This window comes from Trichosurus vulpecula, chromosome 8 (genome assembly GCF_011100635.1).
Source record: "Trichosurus vulpecula isolate mTriVul1 chromosome 8, mTriVul1.pri, whole genome shotgun sequence".
Classification (NCBI taxonomy): Eukaryota; Metazoa; Chordata; class Mammalia; order Diprotodontia; family Phalangeridae; genus Trichosurus; species Trichosurus vulpecula.
The window spans coordinates 150212006-150230638 of NC_050580.1; the positions used below are offsets into that span (position 1 = coordinate 150212006).

At 34.3% G+C, this 18633-nt stretch overlaps 1 protein-coding gene across 2 annotated transcripts in view; it reads right to left on the bottom strand.

The window, feature by feature from the left end:
- DPP8 (dipeptidyl peptidase 8) overlaps positions 1-18633 on the bottom strand; it is a 66751-nt gene that overhangs the window by 20185 nt on the left and 27933 nt on the right. For both annotated transcript variants that reach the window (XM_036735196.1, XM_036735195.1), the window contains exons 7-12: positions 17856-17984; positions 17035-17096; positions 14620-14720; positions 13737-13914; positions 12241-12400; positions 5162-5241 (exon numbers count right to left, since the gene is read on the bottom strand). In XM_036735196.1, the coding sequence (XP_036591091.1) occupies positions 5162-5241; positions 12241-12400; positions 13737-13914; positions 14620-14720; positions 17035-17096; positions 17856-17984 (710 nt within the window). The remainder of the gene's footprint in view (positions 1-5161; positions 5242-12240; positions 12401-13736; positions 13915-14619; positions 14721-17034; positions 17097-17855; positions 17985-18633) is intronic.

The window sequence follows — 18633 nt, forward strand, 5'->3', positions numbered from 1 at the left end:
TCTGTCTGTCTGTCTGTGTGTGTGTGTGTGTGTGTGTGTGTGTGTGTGTGTCTGTAGCAGGCCCATTTTAGAAGATAGCATAAGTCTTTTAGTTCTGTTTTCTCCAGCATTTTGTTCAGTTCTACATTTTCCCCTTGGTTTTCTTTTTGTTAGACGTATCTAAAACTGAGAAAGGGACATTAACATCTGCTACTACTGTGTATTTTACTCTCTTGTAATTCAGTTAATTTTTTCCTTTTAAGAATTTAGACGCTAAGGCATTTAGAGCATTTAAATTTAATATTGATACTGGTTTGTTGTTTATGGTTCCTTTCAAAATAATGTAATTTTCTTGTTCATCTTTTCTTAATGTTTTGAATGTTTGCTTTTGCTTTGTCAGATAGCATAATTACAACTTCTGCTTTTCTGGATTCACCTGATGGAAAACTTTTTTTTCTAGACCTTCATTTTTACTCTATATCTTTTTTTAAAATGTGTTTCTTGTAAGCAACAGATTGTGGGGTACTGTTTTCTTATCCAATCTGTCACTTTTTCATTTTATTGGATTGTTTATCCATTCACATTTAAAGTTATGAGCTGAGTTTTATATTTTCTTCCATTTGTCTCTAACACATTTTTCTCCAATTAAGATTTCCCCCCTCTTCCTCTGTTAACACAGTACTATGTCTCTTCAATCATTTTAGCTTAACGTATTTTAAGGCAATCTTGTTCCCACTATTTCTCTTCTCCTTATCCTCAACACCCTTTGTCTCTCTCCTCCTCCTCTCCCCCCGCCCCCTTCCCCCTGGTTATCCCTTTCCCTAGTTTTGGAATTTTGCTTAACTTATTAGTTCCTTTTTCTTGATTGCTTTTATCTGGTTATTTAATTTTCCCCTCTTTTTTTCCTTCTCAGTAAATAGTCAAGTAAAAAATCCCCTTTCCTCCCTTCTCCTTCAAATTGTTTTATTTATTAGTTTTTAAAATTCCATTTCTGTGCATTTCTCTAAAAAGAATTTCTTTCCATCAGTTTTTTCATTATTTATATTCCCTTTCTGTATATTCTAGATATTTATTATTTGATCCATGGTTCTTATACTTATTTAGTCCTTTAGTCTCTATCCCTTATGGAATTAAAGCTTCTACCATACATACTTTGGGCTCCTTCTAAAGATCTTGCCCTGTTGGTCCCCCCTCCTTTTTTTTCTATTGTGCTGCATTCTTAGAAATACCAATCCCTGCAGGTGATAGATAGATGTTGTTCCATGGTGGAGATTTTCCTGTGTTCCTGTTTGTGCAGTTCATTTTTCACTTGGGCCTTTCAATGGTAGTTTTTTTTTTCCCATGTGTTTCAAAATCTCCTTGCATCTGTGCCTTCCATTATTCTGGTGTCAGCTGTCCCTAGGAGCTCTGATTCTCCTCTTGAGGCAAGAAAAGTGATCTCTAAGAACCAAATTCCTGCAGATTATACCCATTTTAAGGTCCTGGTCTCCCTTTATAGAATATTTCTTCTCCTATAGGAGCATTTATCAGATCTTCTCATCAATGAAACAAGATTTCTCCTTTCTTTCCCTGTTTCAGTTTCTGCCTTTGCTTTTCTGCCCATTTGCTGTTTTTTTCTTCTTGAGAGGCTATAGGAATTATTTTCCCTTCACTGCTAGCCTTTGATTTGCTCAGGCTACATCACATAATCCCCTCCTATGTTCTTCTACCCTGCTCCTTCTTTATGCACTCTCCCATTCTGTAATTTACTCCTGTGAAAATACAGATTCTGCATTCAGACCTGTAGGTGGAGTATTGTAAGCCTTAGGTCATGATGTTTCAAACCTGTTTCTACATCATCATTTCTATTTGAATTCTGCTTGTCTCCTTATGTATACATTTAGAAAGAAATCTCTTAGCATTACAGAATAAATAATTTTGATTACATAAAATTAAAAAGGTTTTGCACAAACAAAAACAATGCAACCAAGATGGCAAGGAAAACAGAAAACTGGGGGAAAATTTTTGCAACAACTATCTCTGATAATGGCCTCATTTCTTTTTTTTTTTTGTTTTTTGGGGGGGCAGGGCAATTGGGGTTAAGTGACTTGCCCAAGGTCACACAGCTAGTACATGTGTCAAGTGTCTGACGCTGGATTTGAACTCAGGTCCTCCTGACTCCAGGGCCGGTGCTCTACTCACTGTGCCACCTAGCTGCCCCCTCATTTCTTAAATATATAGCGAACTATGTTAAATTTATAAAAATACAAGTCATTCCCCAATTGATAAATGGTCAAAGGATATAAACAGGTGGTTTTTAGACAAAGAAATCAAAACTATCTATAGTAACAGGAAAAAATGTTCTACATCACTATTGATTAGAGAAATCCAAATTAAATCAATGCTGAGGTACCACCTCACACCTATCAGATTGGCTAATATGACAAAAAAGGAAAACGATAAATGTTGGAGGGGATGTGGGAAAACTGGAAAGCTACTGTACTGTTGTTGGAGTTATGAACTGATCCAACCATTCTGGAGAGCACTTTGGAATTATGCCTATGTTATTTGAATTTCATTTCCTTAATATTTGAAGGACTTTCTAATGATAGTTTACGGAATTTGTTGTCAGTAGAACTTTTCATTTTAACTGTATTTTGGAATTTGTATCATAGGTTTTTTCTTTTCTTTCCTGGGGTCATTATGTGGATTCTTTTGATTGGCACTTTATTTTCCGCAACCAAAGGTTCTGGGCAGTTTCCCACCTAGTTAGGATTGTTCCACCCATTATGCCTTTTCTTTTCTTCTTTTTTTTTTTTTTTGGTCCAGATTTGTGATTTCATGGGTGTACTTTAGTGGAAATACTCTTTACCAATGCAGACTTGCACCTCATCTACAACTTACAATTTTAAAGAGTTACTGAGGGTACTGAAAGACTGTGACTTGCTGAAAGTCACTCAGCTAGGAAATGCCATAGATAAGGCTTGAACCCAAGTCATCAGACTACAAGGCCCTCCTTCTAATTTCTACACATGCTCTCTCTGTTATTACATCTACATATGAAAAATATGTTATTTCAAGTTTTCTTGGAGCATTTGAATTCAGTCATAGTTACAACCATAGTGTAGCTTGTAAATAAGTGAAAGAAGGTACAGTGAAAAGGTTTCTTTCACTCAAAAAGCACACAAAATCTCACAGTAGCAGAAACTAGACATTCTTAACAAATTGCATTAAGATGCTGAAAAAAATATTTCCTTTCAGTTATCCCTTTATATATTTGCTACTACTGTAGATACAAACCTGAACTATTTTCTAAAAGTAACAGTTTGCGAAATATTTGCTAAAACTCAAAGTGACTTTTTCAGATGGCCTAGTGATATCTTTAAAATTTGATTTTAAAAAATGTCTCATTTTAAAAAGTTAAGTGTTTTCCACTATTAAAGATTTTTTTCTGGATAAATGCATAAATAAATAAGCTGCACTGGGTAACATGGGTATATTTGAAACCTACATGGAAGAAGACAGTAGGTTAGGGGAGGACACAGACCCAAGGGACTTCCTAAGTTTATGCTAATCCCTGTAAAATGTTAGGACTTACTGTCCTTTATAAAGATAGTTTTCAAATAGCAGCTGGGAGCCAGACTGTCAAAATTGAACATGATTAGTCAATTCCCTGCCCACATGCAGAAAGAGGAGCATGACAGAATGGAAAGATGTAGTACTGGAGTGTGATGAACTGGATGCAAGTCCTGGGCTCTGTCATTTATTAACCATAAGATCACCATTTAATATCTCTGAGTCTCAATTTTTTCTCTGTCAAATAGGAATAATAACACTTCCACTCTGTACCTCTAATGATTGTTGCGAACAAAGTGTTTTATAAAAATTGCAAAATTCTATGTAAATGTGAATTATTATTCTTCCTTCCAAAAGTTCAAATTTATTTGTGATTTTACTCAAAAATCTCAAAGATCTAACAGTTTCCCTTAATGACAGCTTTGGAGCCAGAGGAACTGTGTCTAGATCCTGCCTCTGACATGTGACCTTGGGTAAGTCATTTAATCGCTTGTAGCTCAGTTTCTTCATCTGTAAAATGAAGATTCAGACTAAACGGTCCCTGAGAACCCTTTTAGTTCTAGATCTATGATCCTATGACATTAGAAACCTTGGGTGGGAACAAGAAGCTGATCTTGAGTGCTACCAGCTAATATAATGCCATTACATATCATTTGTAGGTCTAAGATACACATATGTAGGGAGAATGAAAAAAGGAAAAGAAAAATAAAAGCAGTGTAAAAGGAGAAAATAGAGAGAAAAATGGAATGTAGAATTGCAAGTGGTAGAATGACACTATCAATTATCCAGGTGGCATTACTGTCATAGATTGGCAGCCCTGAGCTAATCTTCAGACCTGCATGAAGATAACTTTGGGAATTCCTTTGATAGACTGAGAATCTGATTACTCTTCTTTATCACAAAATAACAGATATATTCCACTCTTGCTTGTTCTTTCCCCTGCCAGCCCTAGAACTCTATTTAAAAACTTTCTCTAGTGATGCAAGGTAACAGCAAAAACACTAAGTCTCTGAACAGATTAAAAAAGTGTGTATTGTAATTGTACCAGAGAATATTAGACTTTAACCAGGAATTAAAGGTTAGACTATTCCCTACCCGACTGTTTGTGATTCTTTATCCACACAAACAAGTCTGGCTCCTCTTCTTCATTATCCCTCTATATTCACTTCGAAGGCTAAAAGGCAGCATTTACAGTAGCTAGTACACATAATCCTTTAATAAGTCCCATATCAATTTGTGGCAGTCACATTCAGTTCTGCTCTAAATGCTAGCAGCACACATCAAGCCAACTGTATATGTTACACATTAATGATATGATGGCTCTCCAGGATCCTAAGAAGCCAGTAATCCTTTGGATAACTCCTGATCCAAAATATTCAAACAGCACTGCAACATTTTAATTACAAGTATGACAAAGTAAAATTCAAGCTACTATGAAGGACAGATAGTGAAATGTTAATATTTATTAAATCACTTTCACAAGTCAGATAAAAGGCAAATTTCTGTTTCTCTTCCCCATCAATTCAAGTTTTCCACAACATTTGATCTAAGACCAGGAATTATTTTAATTTGTATATTTATTTTATAGCATGACATTGTAGATGCTGACTAAACCAAAAGAACTTACATTAGATCCATGTCGGCCAAGCACTTCCCATTCACCACTTGTAATTGCTACTTCTTCCTTGACTGGACACTTGAAATCACCTAAAGATAAATACATAGTAAATTTGAAACTTTAATAGGATTCTAGAAATATATCCCTCATAAAATTGTTCTAAACTATGTTATTTTGAAGTGAAAATTGATTGCTTGTAGGTAGGCTGAGATAATATAATAAAAATGACAATATTATGAAAAGAAATTTACCTACTCAATGTTATACCAATCAAATCATCAAAGGATTACTTTATTGAGCTAGAAAAATAATAACAAAATTCATCTGGAAGAGAACAAGAAAGTCAAGGGAATCGATGAAAAAAAAGTAGGAAGGAAGAGTACCTAGCAATACCAGAAACAAATAATACCAGAAACAAACTAGCACAGTAGCCTAGTGTTTGATAAACCCAAAGATTCCTAGCTATTGAGGCAAGAATTCATTATTCTATAGAAACTGCTGAGAAAACCGGCAATCTGGTAGAAATGAGGCATAGACCAACATCTCACGCTATACACCAAGCCAAGTTCCAAATGTATATGTGACTTAGACATAAAAGGCATCTTCTTAAACCAATAATAATAATAGCTAGCATCTATATAATGCTTATTATGTGCAAGGCACTGTGCTAAGCACTTTATAAACAGTATCTCATTTGATCCTCACAACAACCCTGGGAGGTTAAGTGCTATTATTATTCCTATTTTACAGTTGAGGAAACTGAGGCAAAGATAACGACTTGCCCAGGTCATATAACTAGTAGGTGTCTGAGGTCAGATTTAAACTCAGGTCTTCCTGACTGTAGGCCCAACAATGTGCCACCTAGAAACTATGACATACTATGGTCTTTATGGAGATGTGCCCAGACTTCCCCAGCAGGTGAGCCTCTTCAAATTTCATAGTTGTACTCTACCAGAGTGTGAAATCCATATGAACAGGAAGCTAGGTGCTCCTAAAGACTTCTTTACCCTTCATCTCCAAATGAACATGGAGATTCAGTTAACTAGGAGTAAGGAAGAAATTACCTATTAGAAATATAGATAGGGAAACAGTTCTTGAAGAAACAAGAGATACAGAGAATCGAAGAAGGTAAAATGGATAATTTCGATTCATAAAATTAGAAAGATTTTGCACAAGAAATTCAATCAAGATAAAATTAAAAGAGAAGAAGGCAAATGGAGAAAAATCTGCAGTACATTTCTCTGATAATGGTCTAATTTTTCAGATATATAGGGAACTGCTTCAAATTTATAAGAATAAGTCATTTCCCAGTTGATACATAATCAAAAGATACAAATAGGTAATTTTCAGAGGAAGAGATCCATGTTCTAAGGAAGAGATTCAAGCTATATTAATAGTTTGGATCTTTTCCTCTGAAAATTGCCTATGAAAATATGATAAAATGAATGTCATGTGAGGAAATCTATATAATTATAAAAATATAAATTAACTCTGAGGTTCCACCTCAATGCCCTCAGATTGTCAAAGCTGACAAAAAAGAAAAGTCATTGATACACTACTGGTGGAGCTATAAACTGGTCCAGCCTTTCTGGAAAGCAATTTGGAACTATGCCCCCAAACTACTAAATTATGCATACTCTTTGACCCAGCAATACCACTCCTAGACCTCAAAGATATCAAAGAAAGAAGAAAAGGGCCCATAGGTACAAAATTAGATATAACAGCTCTTTCTGGTGGCAAAGAACTGGAAACTGAAGGAGTGCCCATCAACTAGGGAATGGCTGAACAAGTTATAGTATATTATATGATGGAATACTATTATGCTGTAAGAAATTACGAGGTGGGGGGGAGCAGCTAGGTCGCCCAGTGGATAAAGCACCGGCCCTGGAGACAGGAGAATCCGAGTTCAAATCCAGCCTCAGACACAACACTTACTAGCTGTGTGACCCTGAGCAAGTCACTTAACCCCAACTACCCCCCCCACCTCCCCCAAAAAAGAAAAGAAATGATGAAAGGGTGACTTCAGAGAAACATGGGAAGACTTATGTGAACTTATGCAGAGTGAAATGAGCAGGACCAGGAGAACAGCTTATATGATAAAAGTAATACTGCAAAGACAAACAACTTTCAAGGATTTAGGTTCTCTTACCAATTGTAACTCCAGAGGACTCAAGAAGAAACAAACTGAGAGGTGATGGTATGAGAGTATGTATTGTGACTTTTATTTTGGCCATGGCCAATGTGGGAATTTGTTTTGTTTGACTGTATGTGTTTTTAACAGGGGTTTTGTTTTTCAAACCTTCTCAACTGAGGGAGGGAGTAGAAGGGGAGAATGTGAATCTGAACACTTCAAAAAACCTTTTAAAAGACCAAACTCTACTATGACGTTTCAAACCCTGGCTACTAATAAAATCATTTCAATAATCTTTCACTTATAACATGATTCCCTTTGAACTAATTGCCTTCCTCTCTTCCTATAGTATTTATGTGTAGAATCAATTAATGACATTAATTATGTAATGGAATCTATATTTCACAACAATACCTTTGCTGTGTCATTGTTGTGTGGAGCTAACCCTGGGATCTCTAGTAAGATGCCAGTGAAACACAAGCTTCAGCAGTTTCTACTATACTGGAAAGTCTTGAGTATAGTTCCAACAATAAAATCTTAACTGTCTGAGTCTGAGGACTAACCTAAGTACAGAGAGTCTGTACAATTGCCAATAAGCTGGCCTCTAAATAAATTCTTTGGCCATGACAACCCTTAAAACAAAAAAAATTACAAAACGGTCTTCAGTTCTGTGTGAGCTGCCTTTCATTTCTTCAATAATAGAAAAAAAACTAGCAGGAAATGGGGAACCAAGAACCACAGTTTTCAAAAAGTCTATAAACATGAAGTCCAATTCCCAGGACCTTCATTTCCATTCTACCTTAGTCATCCTCAAGCAAAGTCACATCTTTGACATCATCATCATCACACCAAACCATTTCATCTACATAATTTTAAACTCTACTATTCTTATTTTTACTACATACCAAATGAAATAATATTTGTAAATCCCTTAATACAGTGCCTAACATGTAGTAGACACTATAGAAATGCTTATTCCTTGCCCCCTCCCTATTCCAAAAAAATCTTTCATTTGACCCTCAGTTTTGAGGTTTTTTTTTTTGGAGAACATTTTATTTATTTATTTATTTATTTAATATATTTAGTTTTCAGCATTGATTTTCACAAGAGTTCGAATTACAAATTTTCTCCCCATTTCTACCTCCCCCCCACTTCAAGATGGCGTATATTCTGGTTACCCTGTTCCCCAGTCAGCCCTCCCTTCTGTCACCCCACTCCCCTCCCATCCCCTTTTCTCTTCCTTTCTTGTAGGGCAAGATAAATTTCTACGCCCCATTGCCTGTGTATCTTATTTTCTAGTTGCATGCAAAAAAATTTTTTTTTGTTTTGAACATCTGCTTTTAAAACTTTGAGTTCCAAATTCTCTCCCCTCTTCCCTTCCCACCCACCCTCCCTAAGAAGTCAAGCAATTCAACATAGGCCACATGTGTATCATTACGTATAACCCTTCCACAATACTCATGTTGTGAAAGACTAACTATATTTTGCTCCTTCCTAATCTATCCCCCTTTATTGAATTTTCTCCCTTGAACCTGTCGCCTTTCAAAAGTGTTTGTTTTTGATTACCTCCACTCCCATCTGCCCTCCCTTCTATCATCCCCCCCCTTTTTTTATCTTCTTCCTTCTTCTTTCCTGTGGGGTAAGATACCCAATTGAGTATGTATGGTATTCCCTCCTCAGGTCAAATCTGATGAGAGCAAGATTCACTCATTCCCCCCTCACCTGCCTTCTCTTCTCTTCCTACAGAACTGCTTTTTCTTGCCACTTTTATGTGAGATAATTTGCCCCATTCTATCTGTCCCTATCTCCCTCTCTCAATATATTCCTCTCTCATCCCTGAATTTTATTTCTTTTAGATATCTTCCCTTCATCTTCAACTCACCCTGTGCCCACTCTCTCTCTCTTTCTTTCTCTCTCTCTCTCTCTCTCTATATATATATATATATATACACACACATACATATATACATACATACACATTCACTTATACATATATATACATAAACATATATATATATGCATATTCCCTTCAGCTACCCTAATACTGAGGTCTCATGAATCATACCCATCATCTTTCCATGTAGGATAGAATTTCTTCTATTATTGTCAGAAAAAATAATTTATCTATCTATCTATCTATCTATTTATTTATTTATTTATTCGTACATTTATTTATTTTTTGGAGGGCAGAAGGCAGGGCAATTGGGGCTAAGTGACTTGCCCAAGGTCACACAGCTAGTAAGTGTGTCAAGTGTCTGACGCTGGATTTGAACTCAGGTCCTCCTGACTCCAGGGCCAGTGCTCTACTTACTTCGCCACCTAGCTGCCCTGAAGATGAATTTTTCTGAAGGCCTTTTTGGTGTTTGCAGGGATAATTACATAATTCTAAATATTTTTTTCTGTACATGTGGCAGATTAGGTTAATGTTTTTTTCTAGTGTGTTATATGAGCCTTACATTCAGCTCAAATGATATTTATTGAAAACTTACTATGCACAAGGCACTGTGCTAGGTTCTATGGGGGATACAGAGAAAATAAGACAAGAATCTTGCTCTTATGGAACTTCAATCTAGTAGGACAGATAAAATGTGCATATCTATAATATAAAATATTCAATTCAACAAACATTATTTAGGTACTAAGTATAAAGTGGTGCTAAAGGTTACAATTACAAAACAATTTCTACCCTAAAGGAGCTTGGATTCTATTGTAGAGAGACAACATATATCTATATCTATGTCTATACGTATATATATATGTGTGTGTTTATATGTATATGTATATTTATGTACATCTACATATGTGTTTGTATATACACATGTGTGCATAATAGGTATATACAAAATACATATAAAACATAATAGATAAGACAGACCTGACTCTTAAGAAATTTACAACCTCATGGGGAAGAACATGTCTGACAATAATAATGGTATAAGGGAGACTGAGAGAAGTTGGAAGGAGAGATCCACTGAGGGGAGGGACTATCTTCACCTGATGGGATACAAGGGGGAAATGGTCAGGGAAGGGCTCATGAAGAAGGGGGCACTACAGTGATGCATTAATGGAAGAGCCTCTAAGATTAATCATGATGTGAAAATGTCCCAGCATTCTTAAAGCTATGCCAAGAGAGAGTAAACTCTGGTAAGTCCTATAAAACTGGAAAAACTTTGACTATAGGCCTAGCAATGGAATGCATGTCTTAAGAACAAGACTAGCTAAGTTTGGAAAGGCTTGTCAAAAGGTTGGGCAAAGGATAAAGAATTATTCAACTATAACAACTCAGAATACCTTTTAATAAGACAAAGAATGGTTATGATTTGCATTCATGGAGAGAATACCCAGACTAATCAAATCACATATTTATTTCTAATTGTTATTATATTGAAGTAAAGTAAATATTCCTAAGTAAAATTCATCATGAAGACAGAATAATGCAGTGGAAAGAACAGTTCTTAGAGGTAGAAGACTGCATGGAGTTTAAGCCTAGCTCTAACATTTAGTAGACAAAGCACTCAAAGTTTCAGTGAAATATATTCATCTATAAAATGGACAGCAAATTAATGTGGTATAGTAGAGAGAAGTAGAGTTAGGATGACCTGGATTCAAGTCTTGCCTTTTGATACCTAATGGCACTGTGACCTTGGCAAAGGCATAATCTCCAGTGCTTTGGGCAAGTCTATGTAATTCTCTAAGGCTATAAGTTGCAGAGCAGCTGCTAATAGGCATTTGTAAGAGGAAATTTACTCACTAGGAATTTCTTATACTGATGAAATTGCAAATTCAGCCAAAAAGCAAATAAAAATGGGAATAAAATTTCCATTATATACTTCATATGGCTGCTACTAAGAAAGTACATTGTATATCTTTTTTAAAAATGCTTTATAATTTTAGTTTTATACATTCACTTCCATAAGATTTTGAGTTTTAAATTTTCTCCCCTTGCCTCTTCTCCTCTCTCCCCAAGACATTAAACATATTTTCACTTTAGTCATGATATAAAGAAGAATTAGAACCAATGGGTATTGTAATTTTAAAGCACTTTATAGAATTCAACACAATGACTGTTGTAGTTATCATTAATATTATTATTATTATAAGAATGGCTAATGTTTTTGTGCTTGTTCTTCAATCTTGGGTATCAGAGCCATATTCTGTAAATGGGAACAATTTATATAGCTGTTCACATTGGGATGATTTCTGTTTTAAAAGTTTGAAAAAAATTTCAAGTGATTCTGTCAGGGTGAGATGCCTATTTTTGAGGAGGAGGGGAGGGCACTTAGAGAGGAGATAGGTCTAACTTTTTCATAATTTTTATTATTCGTTCCTCTCTTAATGGCCTGTTCACAGTTCTCTATTTCCTGTTTCATTGGTCTTAGTATTTCTTTGGATACTAAACTCCCACTTAACAGTTAAGATAAATTACATCAAGTGGTTCATTATTTTCATTGTGGGCATCATAATAAATATTTCAAATTATATCCACTGAAAATAAGCTATAATAGTGAATCAAGCATGGAGAACACGTACAGACTTTCGATGCTGCTCTGTCATCGGCAGGAATCCCATTTTCAATTTATATAGTACTTTGTACTTTTCCCCAAAGTGCTTCTACATACACCATCTCATTTGAACCTCATGATAATGTATTAGGCATTCAGGGAAGACACTATTATTATTATTTTATAGAGGTGAACACTAAGGCCCAGAAAAGTTAAATGATTTACCCAAAATTACAGTGAGTCATTGGAAGAATCATAATAAACTCAGGTCTCCTGACTCCACTATATCATGCTGCTTCCCATTTGGGAGATTTCTATTTAATTTACCACCAAAGAGGAGAGGAGAGAATGTACTTTAAAATTCTGAGTAAAACAAATTTAACATGGCAAGTGTTGGCATCAATATATATCTTGTAAAAAACACGTTGTACCCTCTCAAAAACCAGATTCCTTACTTGGAGCAGGTAGTCCTCCATTGGATCGTTTATATTTGCTCTCCTTTAAAATGGATGTGATCTTATACAGATGTCGGAAACCTGTTTTGCATTCTGAGGCAAAAATAAACTCTATTTCATCTTCATGACTTTGGGGGAAAACATAAAAGATATCATGGATCTGTGAAATAAAAAGTTAAATTTACTATATATACCACTATATATAGTAATTCAATATACTAAATAAAACAAAATAACTATTAACATATCTTCAAGTATAAAAAAAATCAGCACTAAAATATATGTTATAACTACAACCAACAGTCTTTGCCTATAGCTTTCAAATTTCATCTTAACTTGACAGATTTCTCACCTACTTTGAGATAAATTTGTATTTCCAGATGAGGGAAAAAAAATACAAGCTTCATTTGATTCTACCACCCCAATACTACTATAACATATCACCTGAGGTAATTTATAATTTTTTTGATACACATTTATTTAGGAAATAGAAAAGGGTTTAGTTTTCTTTTTGCTAAGAAGTTATTTGCTGAGAATAGAAGGAAAAGTTTCATTTCAGATGAGCCAAAATGCATGAATATGATAAAACGTAGTTTATGATATCACTATGATTATTCGGACTGCAGAGAATCATAGCATCACAGATATAAAGTTAGAAAGGACCTTAGAGATCATTCTAGTCCAATATCCACATTTTATAGCTGAAGAAACTGAGACACAGAGAGACTGAGAGAAACTATAGCAAAAACACTATCTACATAATTTTATTTTTAAATTTCTTTTTAAATTCAACATTTTAAGATTCCCTTTTAAATTTATTTTAAAAATATGTATGTATATAAAATGGATAAATCTTTTGTTTAAACTACTTTTGGGAGAATTTAAAAATAAAAAAAAACCCTAAATTTATCTACTGTGTTTGTATAGTTCTCTCATCTTGAAAAAGCACAATACAAAGCTTTAGAGAATATTCTCTTAAGGTCATTTCAGCAAAGCTGACGCTGCTGGAGAACCTGTAACTGTATACCAATACCTGATGTTTCCAGGAACAACTGTAAATAAGCAACTAGGGAGATGCCATTTCAATGGCATCAGCTTTCTATCTACATAACTGCTTAATTCTGAAACTCTGTTCTTACTATTCGTATTATACCAAAGAATAATGCAGTATGCTTTAATGTTTTAGCTTACATATACTAGAAATGAAGGTTGCTTATTTTAAATGAGAAACTCTTGCTTTCCAGAAGGGGAAGAAAGCACATAATCTTAAAGAAAACTGAAAGTATTACTTCTGGTAAACCATGACAAACTTTCCTTGAGGCAGTCAAGTAAGAGGGAACTAAAATGCTTGTGAAATGTTAAAAACCAGGGAAACAACTAATTTTTTTGACTTTTTTTTCTTTAAATCCATTATATGAAAGTTGACTATATGAAAATCAATGTTTGTTGTCATATTATGGAAATAGTTAACCAACAACTCTAGAGAAAAGTCTTACATTTATCCAGATGTCTGTTGTTTCTTCATAAATAATGAGTGGTGTCACAGAATCAGGCACTGAATCTATTAGTTTCTGTCGTTCCATTGCATCATCTTCTACTGGGATAAATAATGCAGGGGATATTAACACTATCTGTAGTCGGGTTTGAGAACGATCTAGTAGGATGGACCAAGCACTATTTATGTAAAAAAAAGAAATACTGATTAGAAAATAAGTTAGACATAGTTTTAAGAATATAATACGATATTAACCCACAAACTAGTTGCCAGAAATTGAGAAAATGTTTTTCAACGGCAAAGTGAAAAGAGAATTGCAGAAGTAGTTGATGTAATATGCTTATCAAAAACAATTTAGATATTGTATCCTTTTTTAAAAAATTAAGAACATTTAATAGATAATCTAAAAATTTCTTTCTCTAAATTCCCAGTCACATGTAACCTTTCAAATTATTTTTCGTTTTAAGGTCAACATGTTACATAACTGTATGCAGCTCCTATCTACCATAATTTAGATGTAAACTTTGCCTTTATATTATTTTTAAAATATGTACAGGCATACCTACATATAATTTATTAAAAGTGAATGCCTAAAAATTATCTTGAGAAAAAGGATAGCTTCGAATTCATATTTGGTAAATTTAATCTGAGTAAACAGTGTTTAAGGTTGTAATAGAATTAAAATGCAGTTTTATTTATTTTCTATTCTGTTTCCCGATCAATAAGTCAACTCAAGTCTTTGTATTACATTAATATTTCTGCAGGCAGACACTTTTTCAAATAAAAAATATATTCAAAGTGAAAGACAAATCTAGAACTATAGATGTTTCTAAAGCTGCTGATCCTAAACCCGCTGTAAAGAGTAGATAACTTAACATACGCACTATTTTCCCTCTGGAGTCCATCCAGCCCGGGCAATATACTCAACTCCTTCAAATAGAACCTCGAAGGGTTGTACTAGTTCCTTATCCACCACATCTGCAATCTGTTAAAATCAATAGCAACTGAGTTATAGAGGACTCAATCATCAACAAATGAAAGCATTTAATTAGTAGTGTTATGGAAAGAGCACTGGATTCAGTCAGAAGTCCTGGGTTAAGTCCAGCTTCCAACACTTATTTAGTTGGATGACCTCTCTGTATCTCAGTTTCCTCATCTGTAAAATGAGGATAATAGTATTTATACTATTTACCACATTGGTTTACCATGAAGAAAGTACTTTATAATGTAAAGCACTGTATAAACATGAAGGATTATTGTGATCATCTCCGATGATAGATTTCATTCTTATGTAACTAAGGGGGTCAGGGAGTGAGGACTATGCAGGAACCAGTAAACAGAACTAGTACTAATATGTTAGTAACTCACAAAAATGTCTTTAAATGCCTACCAAAAGATCTAGCCAGAGAATCAACCTAGACTAAAACAAGAGTTCTGAACCTCTTTTTTGTGTCATGGATCCCTTTGGCAATCTGGTAAAGCCTATGGACTGCTTCTCAGAAAAATGTTTTTAAATGCATAAAATAAAACACATGGAATTACAAAAGAAATAAATTATTTTGAAATATAGTGGTGGACAATGACTAGTTAATAACCAGAAAATAATGTGCTATATTTTAGACTAGTTTCCAGGAAAAAAGCCCAACAACTAAGATTGAATGATAATGGTAACACACACACACACACACACACACACACACACACACAGTTTGTTTTAAAAGTTCAGGGACTGCAGGCTCAGAACCATTGGTCTAAAATGTCTTTTCCAACCCTATACACTGCCCATGATGCATTAAGACAAAACCAGAAACATTTGCATATGTGAATTTAAGTAGTATTCCCTTCCATTTTGCTCAAAAACATACTTATAACATTTGTTGTGTTTTTTCTCTGCCATTATACTCCTTTTCCTCTTAACTACTGGTAAAAAAAATTACTTTTTCATTAAATTACACTGATGTATTTTAAACAAAAACAAAATTTTGCAACATGCCATGGATCACCCAAACTGAAATGGACCCTCTGATCTCATGGATTTGAGTATTCCTTCCAATTATGCAGATTGCAATCCATCTATGGCTGCCTCCTGTCCATATCCTTCCATAAGTTCACCAGATGATGAACTAAGTTAGGGTGATAAAATACATTCTTATTCATTTTTCCTGACATCACAAGAATACCAATGGAGTACATGGGCTCGCCGCTGTCTATTTACTGTGTTAAATCATCATGTGACTTTGCTCTTCCTTTAACATTTTCTTTCAATTCCTCCTCTTGTTATGGAGGTGACATTGGCTTCTCAAAGGTTATGCTAGTACAGCGCAAGCTCTAACAAGTCTTGCTTAACTGGAAAGGTTTCAAGTTCTGGCTGAGTGGTGGCATACAAGCTTCATGTCAAAGGACCAGCTCTTTTCACCTAGTAGGTGAGGAATTTTTCAGTCCTAGAAACTCTCTATTTATTAAGTTATGGAGGGGTTGCAATCTGCAATGGTCAACATATCAGTGAAATTACAGATCCTTTAAGATATAAAAATAGGCTTTGCCAACTACAGAGGGACAGCCTCTAGTTAATATCCAGAAAATAATGTGTTATATTTAATACTAATGTATGGGGAAAAACTAAGGCAGAGTGGCAATGGCAGGTGATGATGATTTCCCTCTATACATCCTTACACTGTTAAGATGAAAATTGCCTGTACTTTGAAAACCAGGAAATTAAATCAGTATGAAACAAGAATCTGTTCTTCAAAAAGTCCATAGATTTGTTTGATAGGCCTAATAACCTACAATGTTACTTAGTGTGAGTGTTATAAGGAATCACAAGAATTATACATACGAGACTATAGAATATTTTTTAGAAATTGTTCAAGAAAAACTGCTAAGTTCTAACAAAGTATTGTTATATGTATCAATGCCAACTGTTGAAACAGCATTAACATCAAAAGTCCCACTCATGTCCTGTTGCCTAAGAACAGAAATCACAGAAAGACAAACTAGTGGCTAGCTATTTTCAGAACAAAAAACATAATGTAATGATTCTTTTAGAACCGTTATTTCTAGAACAGTATAAGTATTTAGTCTTTTTGAAATTGTATAAAAGAAATAGAGTTGCAGTCCCTCATTAGAATCCCAAAGTTGATTGACTACAGGCATGTATCCTGGGGAAACTGCTATTTTTCCCTTTTAAATAAACATTACACTATTTCATAGTAGACCTGTCTCCATGTGTGATTTCCAACAACATGATTCAATTAAATGTCAAATGAATTTAGAAAATAAACTCATGATTTAATACTTACCCTTCCTTCTGCATCAATTGTTACTTCTGACATCTTAAAAGTGACTTTTGGATTTGCTGTGCCTTTTCAAAAAGACATTAATAATGAGTTGCATCCAAATTCATACATAGCCAATTTTTCCCAAACTACATATCTGCACCAGCACTGTCCATGTTAGTGAAATCAATGCTATCAATGAATATTGGAAAAATGTCACTATTTTATATTTCAGGCCTTTTTTGGGGCAAAACATCATGACATTAGTACTCAGGCACAAAAAGAAGAGGCTAGCAAATGTGTACCCATTTTTATAATTAAAACCTTGAAAGCAACATAAAAGGGAAACAACAGATTAAATGTACTAATAATAATAACATCTGGCATTTATATAGCACTTTGAGATTTGCAAAGCACTTTATAAATATTATTTCATTTACCCTCAACAACCATCTTGGGAAGTAGATGCTGTTATTATTCCCATTTTACAGATAAGGAAACAAACAAGTGACTTGCCCAGGGTCATGTAGTTGGCAAGCATCTGTGAAAAGTCTTCTTGACAATACAGGCAAGTATTCCACTTCCTAACTGCTGCTAATAGCTAACCCAGAATTATACGTGAAATAAAGCAACCACTATGAAAACACAGTATTACATGTGAAAATAATGGAAGAAAATTGAAAATTATCCATGAGTTCAACATGTACTAAATTTACTAATGTAAACTAAGCCTATCTTTACTAAAGACTCGGTAATAAAAGATAAGCACTGAAGATTCAGATAATTAGAATAACTGATATAGGAAGGGAAATTATGTGAAAATAAGTGCCAGCAAGAGGCCTTACCTGTTTTGGGATATCTGAATGAATCTGTCCTTCTGGTCTCTAACATGGGGGATGTAACATGAATAATTTCCACTTCTGATTCATCATTTTCTTCATACAGAATTCGAAGAACTTTTCCTCCATTAGGAGCTTAAAAGTAATTTATTATTTTTGTATTCAGAATCATTAAAAAAATTCTCCTAGTATTAATTTTCACAACTAGTAAAAATATTTTTATATATGAAGTTGTCACTACTGATATGCTATCAATATGATAAATGTAATGATTTTTGCTATAGTAGTATGAGTTTGTTCTAATTTTACATAATTTCATCACGTATATTTTCAAGGTAAACAAACAATAAACATTTCTGATGTACTTAGGGTTGGGTTTTCTTATATACTGTTAAAAATATATATAGTCTGTTAAAAAATAAACTGTTATAAATACTTAAGATGTTATGTGGCTTTCAAATTTTTTCATGAATGTCAAATTCCATAACAAATGTAGTTACAAGTGGACTACTAACCTAATATGAGCCAACAGTGGTATGTCAACCGAAAAAAAAATACAAAAGTGATCTCAGACTTCATTAATAAATGCACAGTGTCCAGAATGAGGTAAGCAATAGTCCCACTATACTCTGGCTAGGTCGAAAAATCTCTCAAGTACTGCATTCAGTTCTGAGTGCAAGATTTGACAAAGAAATACTGAGAAGGTATCCAGAAGATGATCAGCATGGAGTGAAGAATGGTGATAATGCTATGTCAGGACCAGCTGAAGGAACTGGAGGTATTT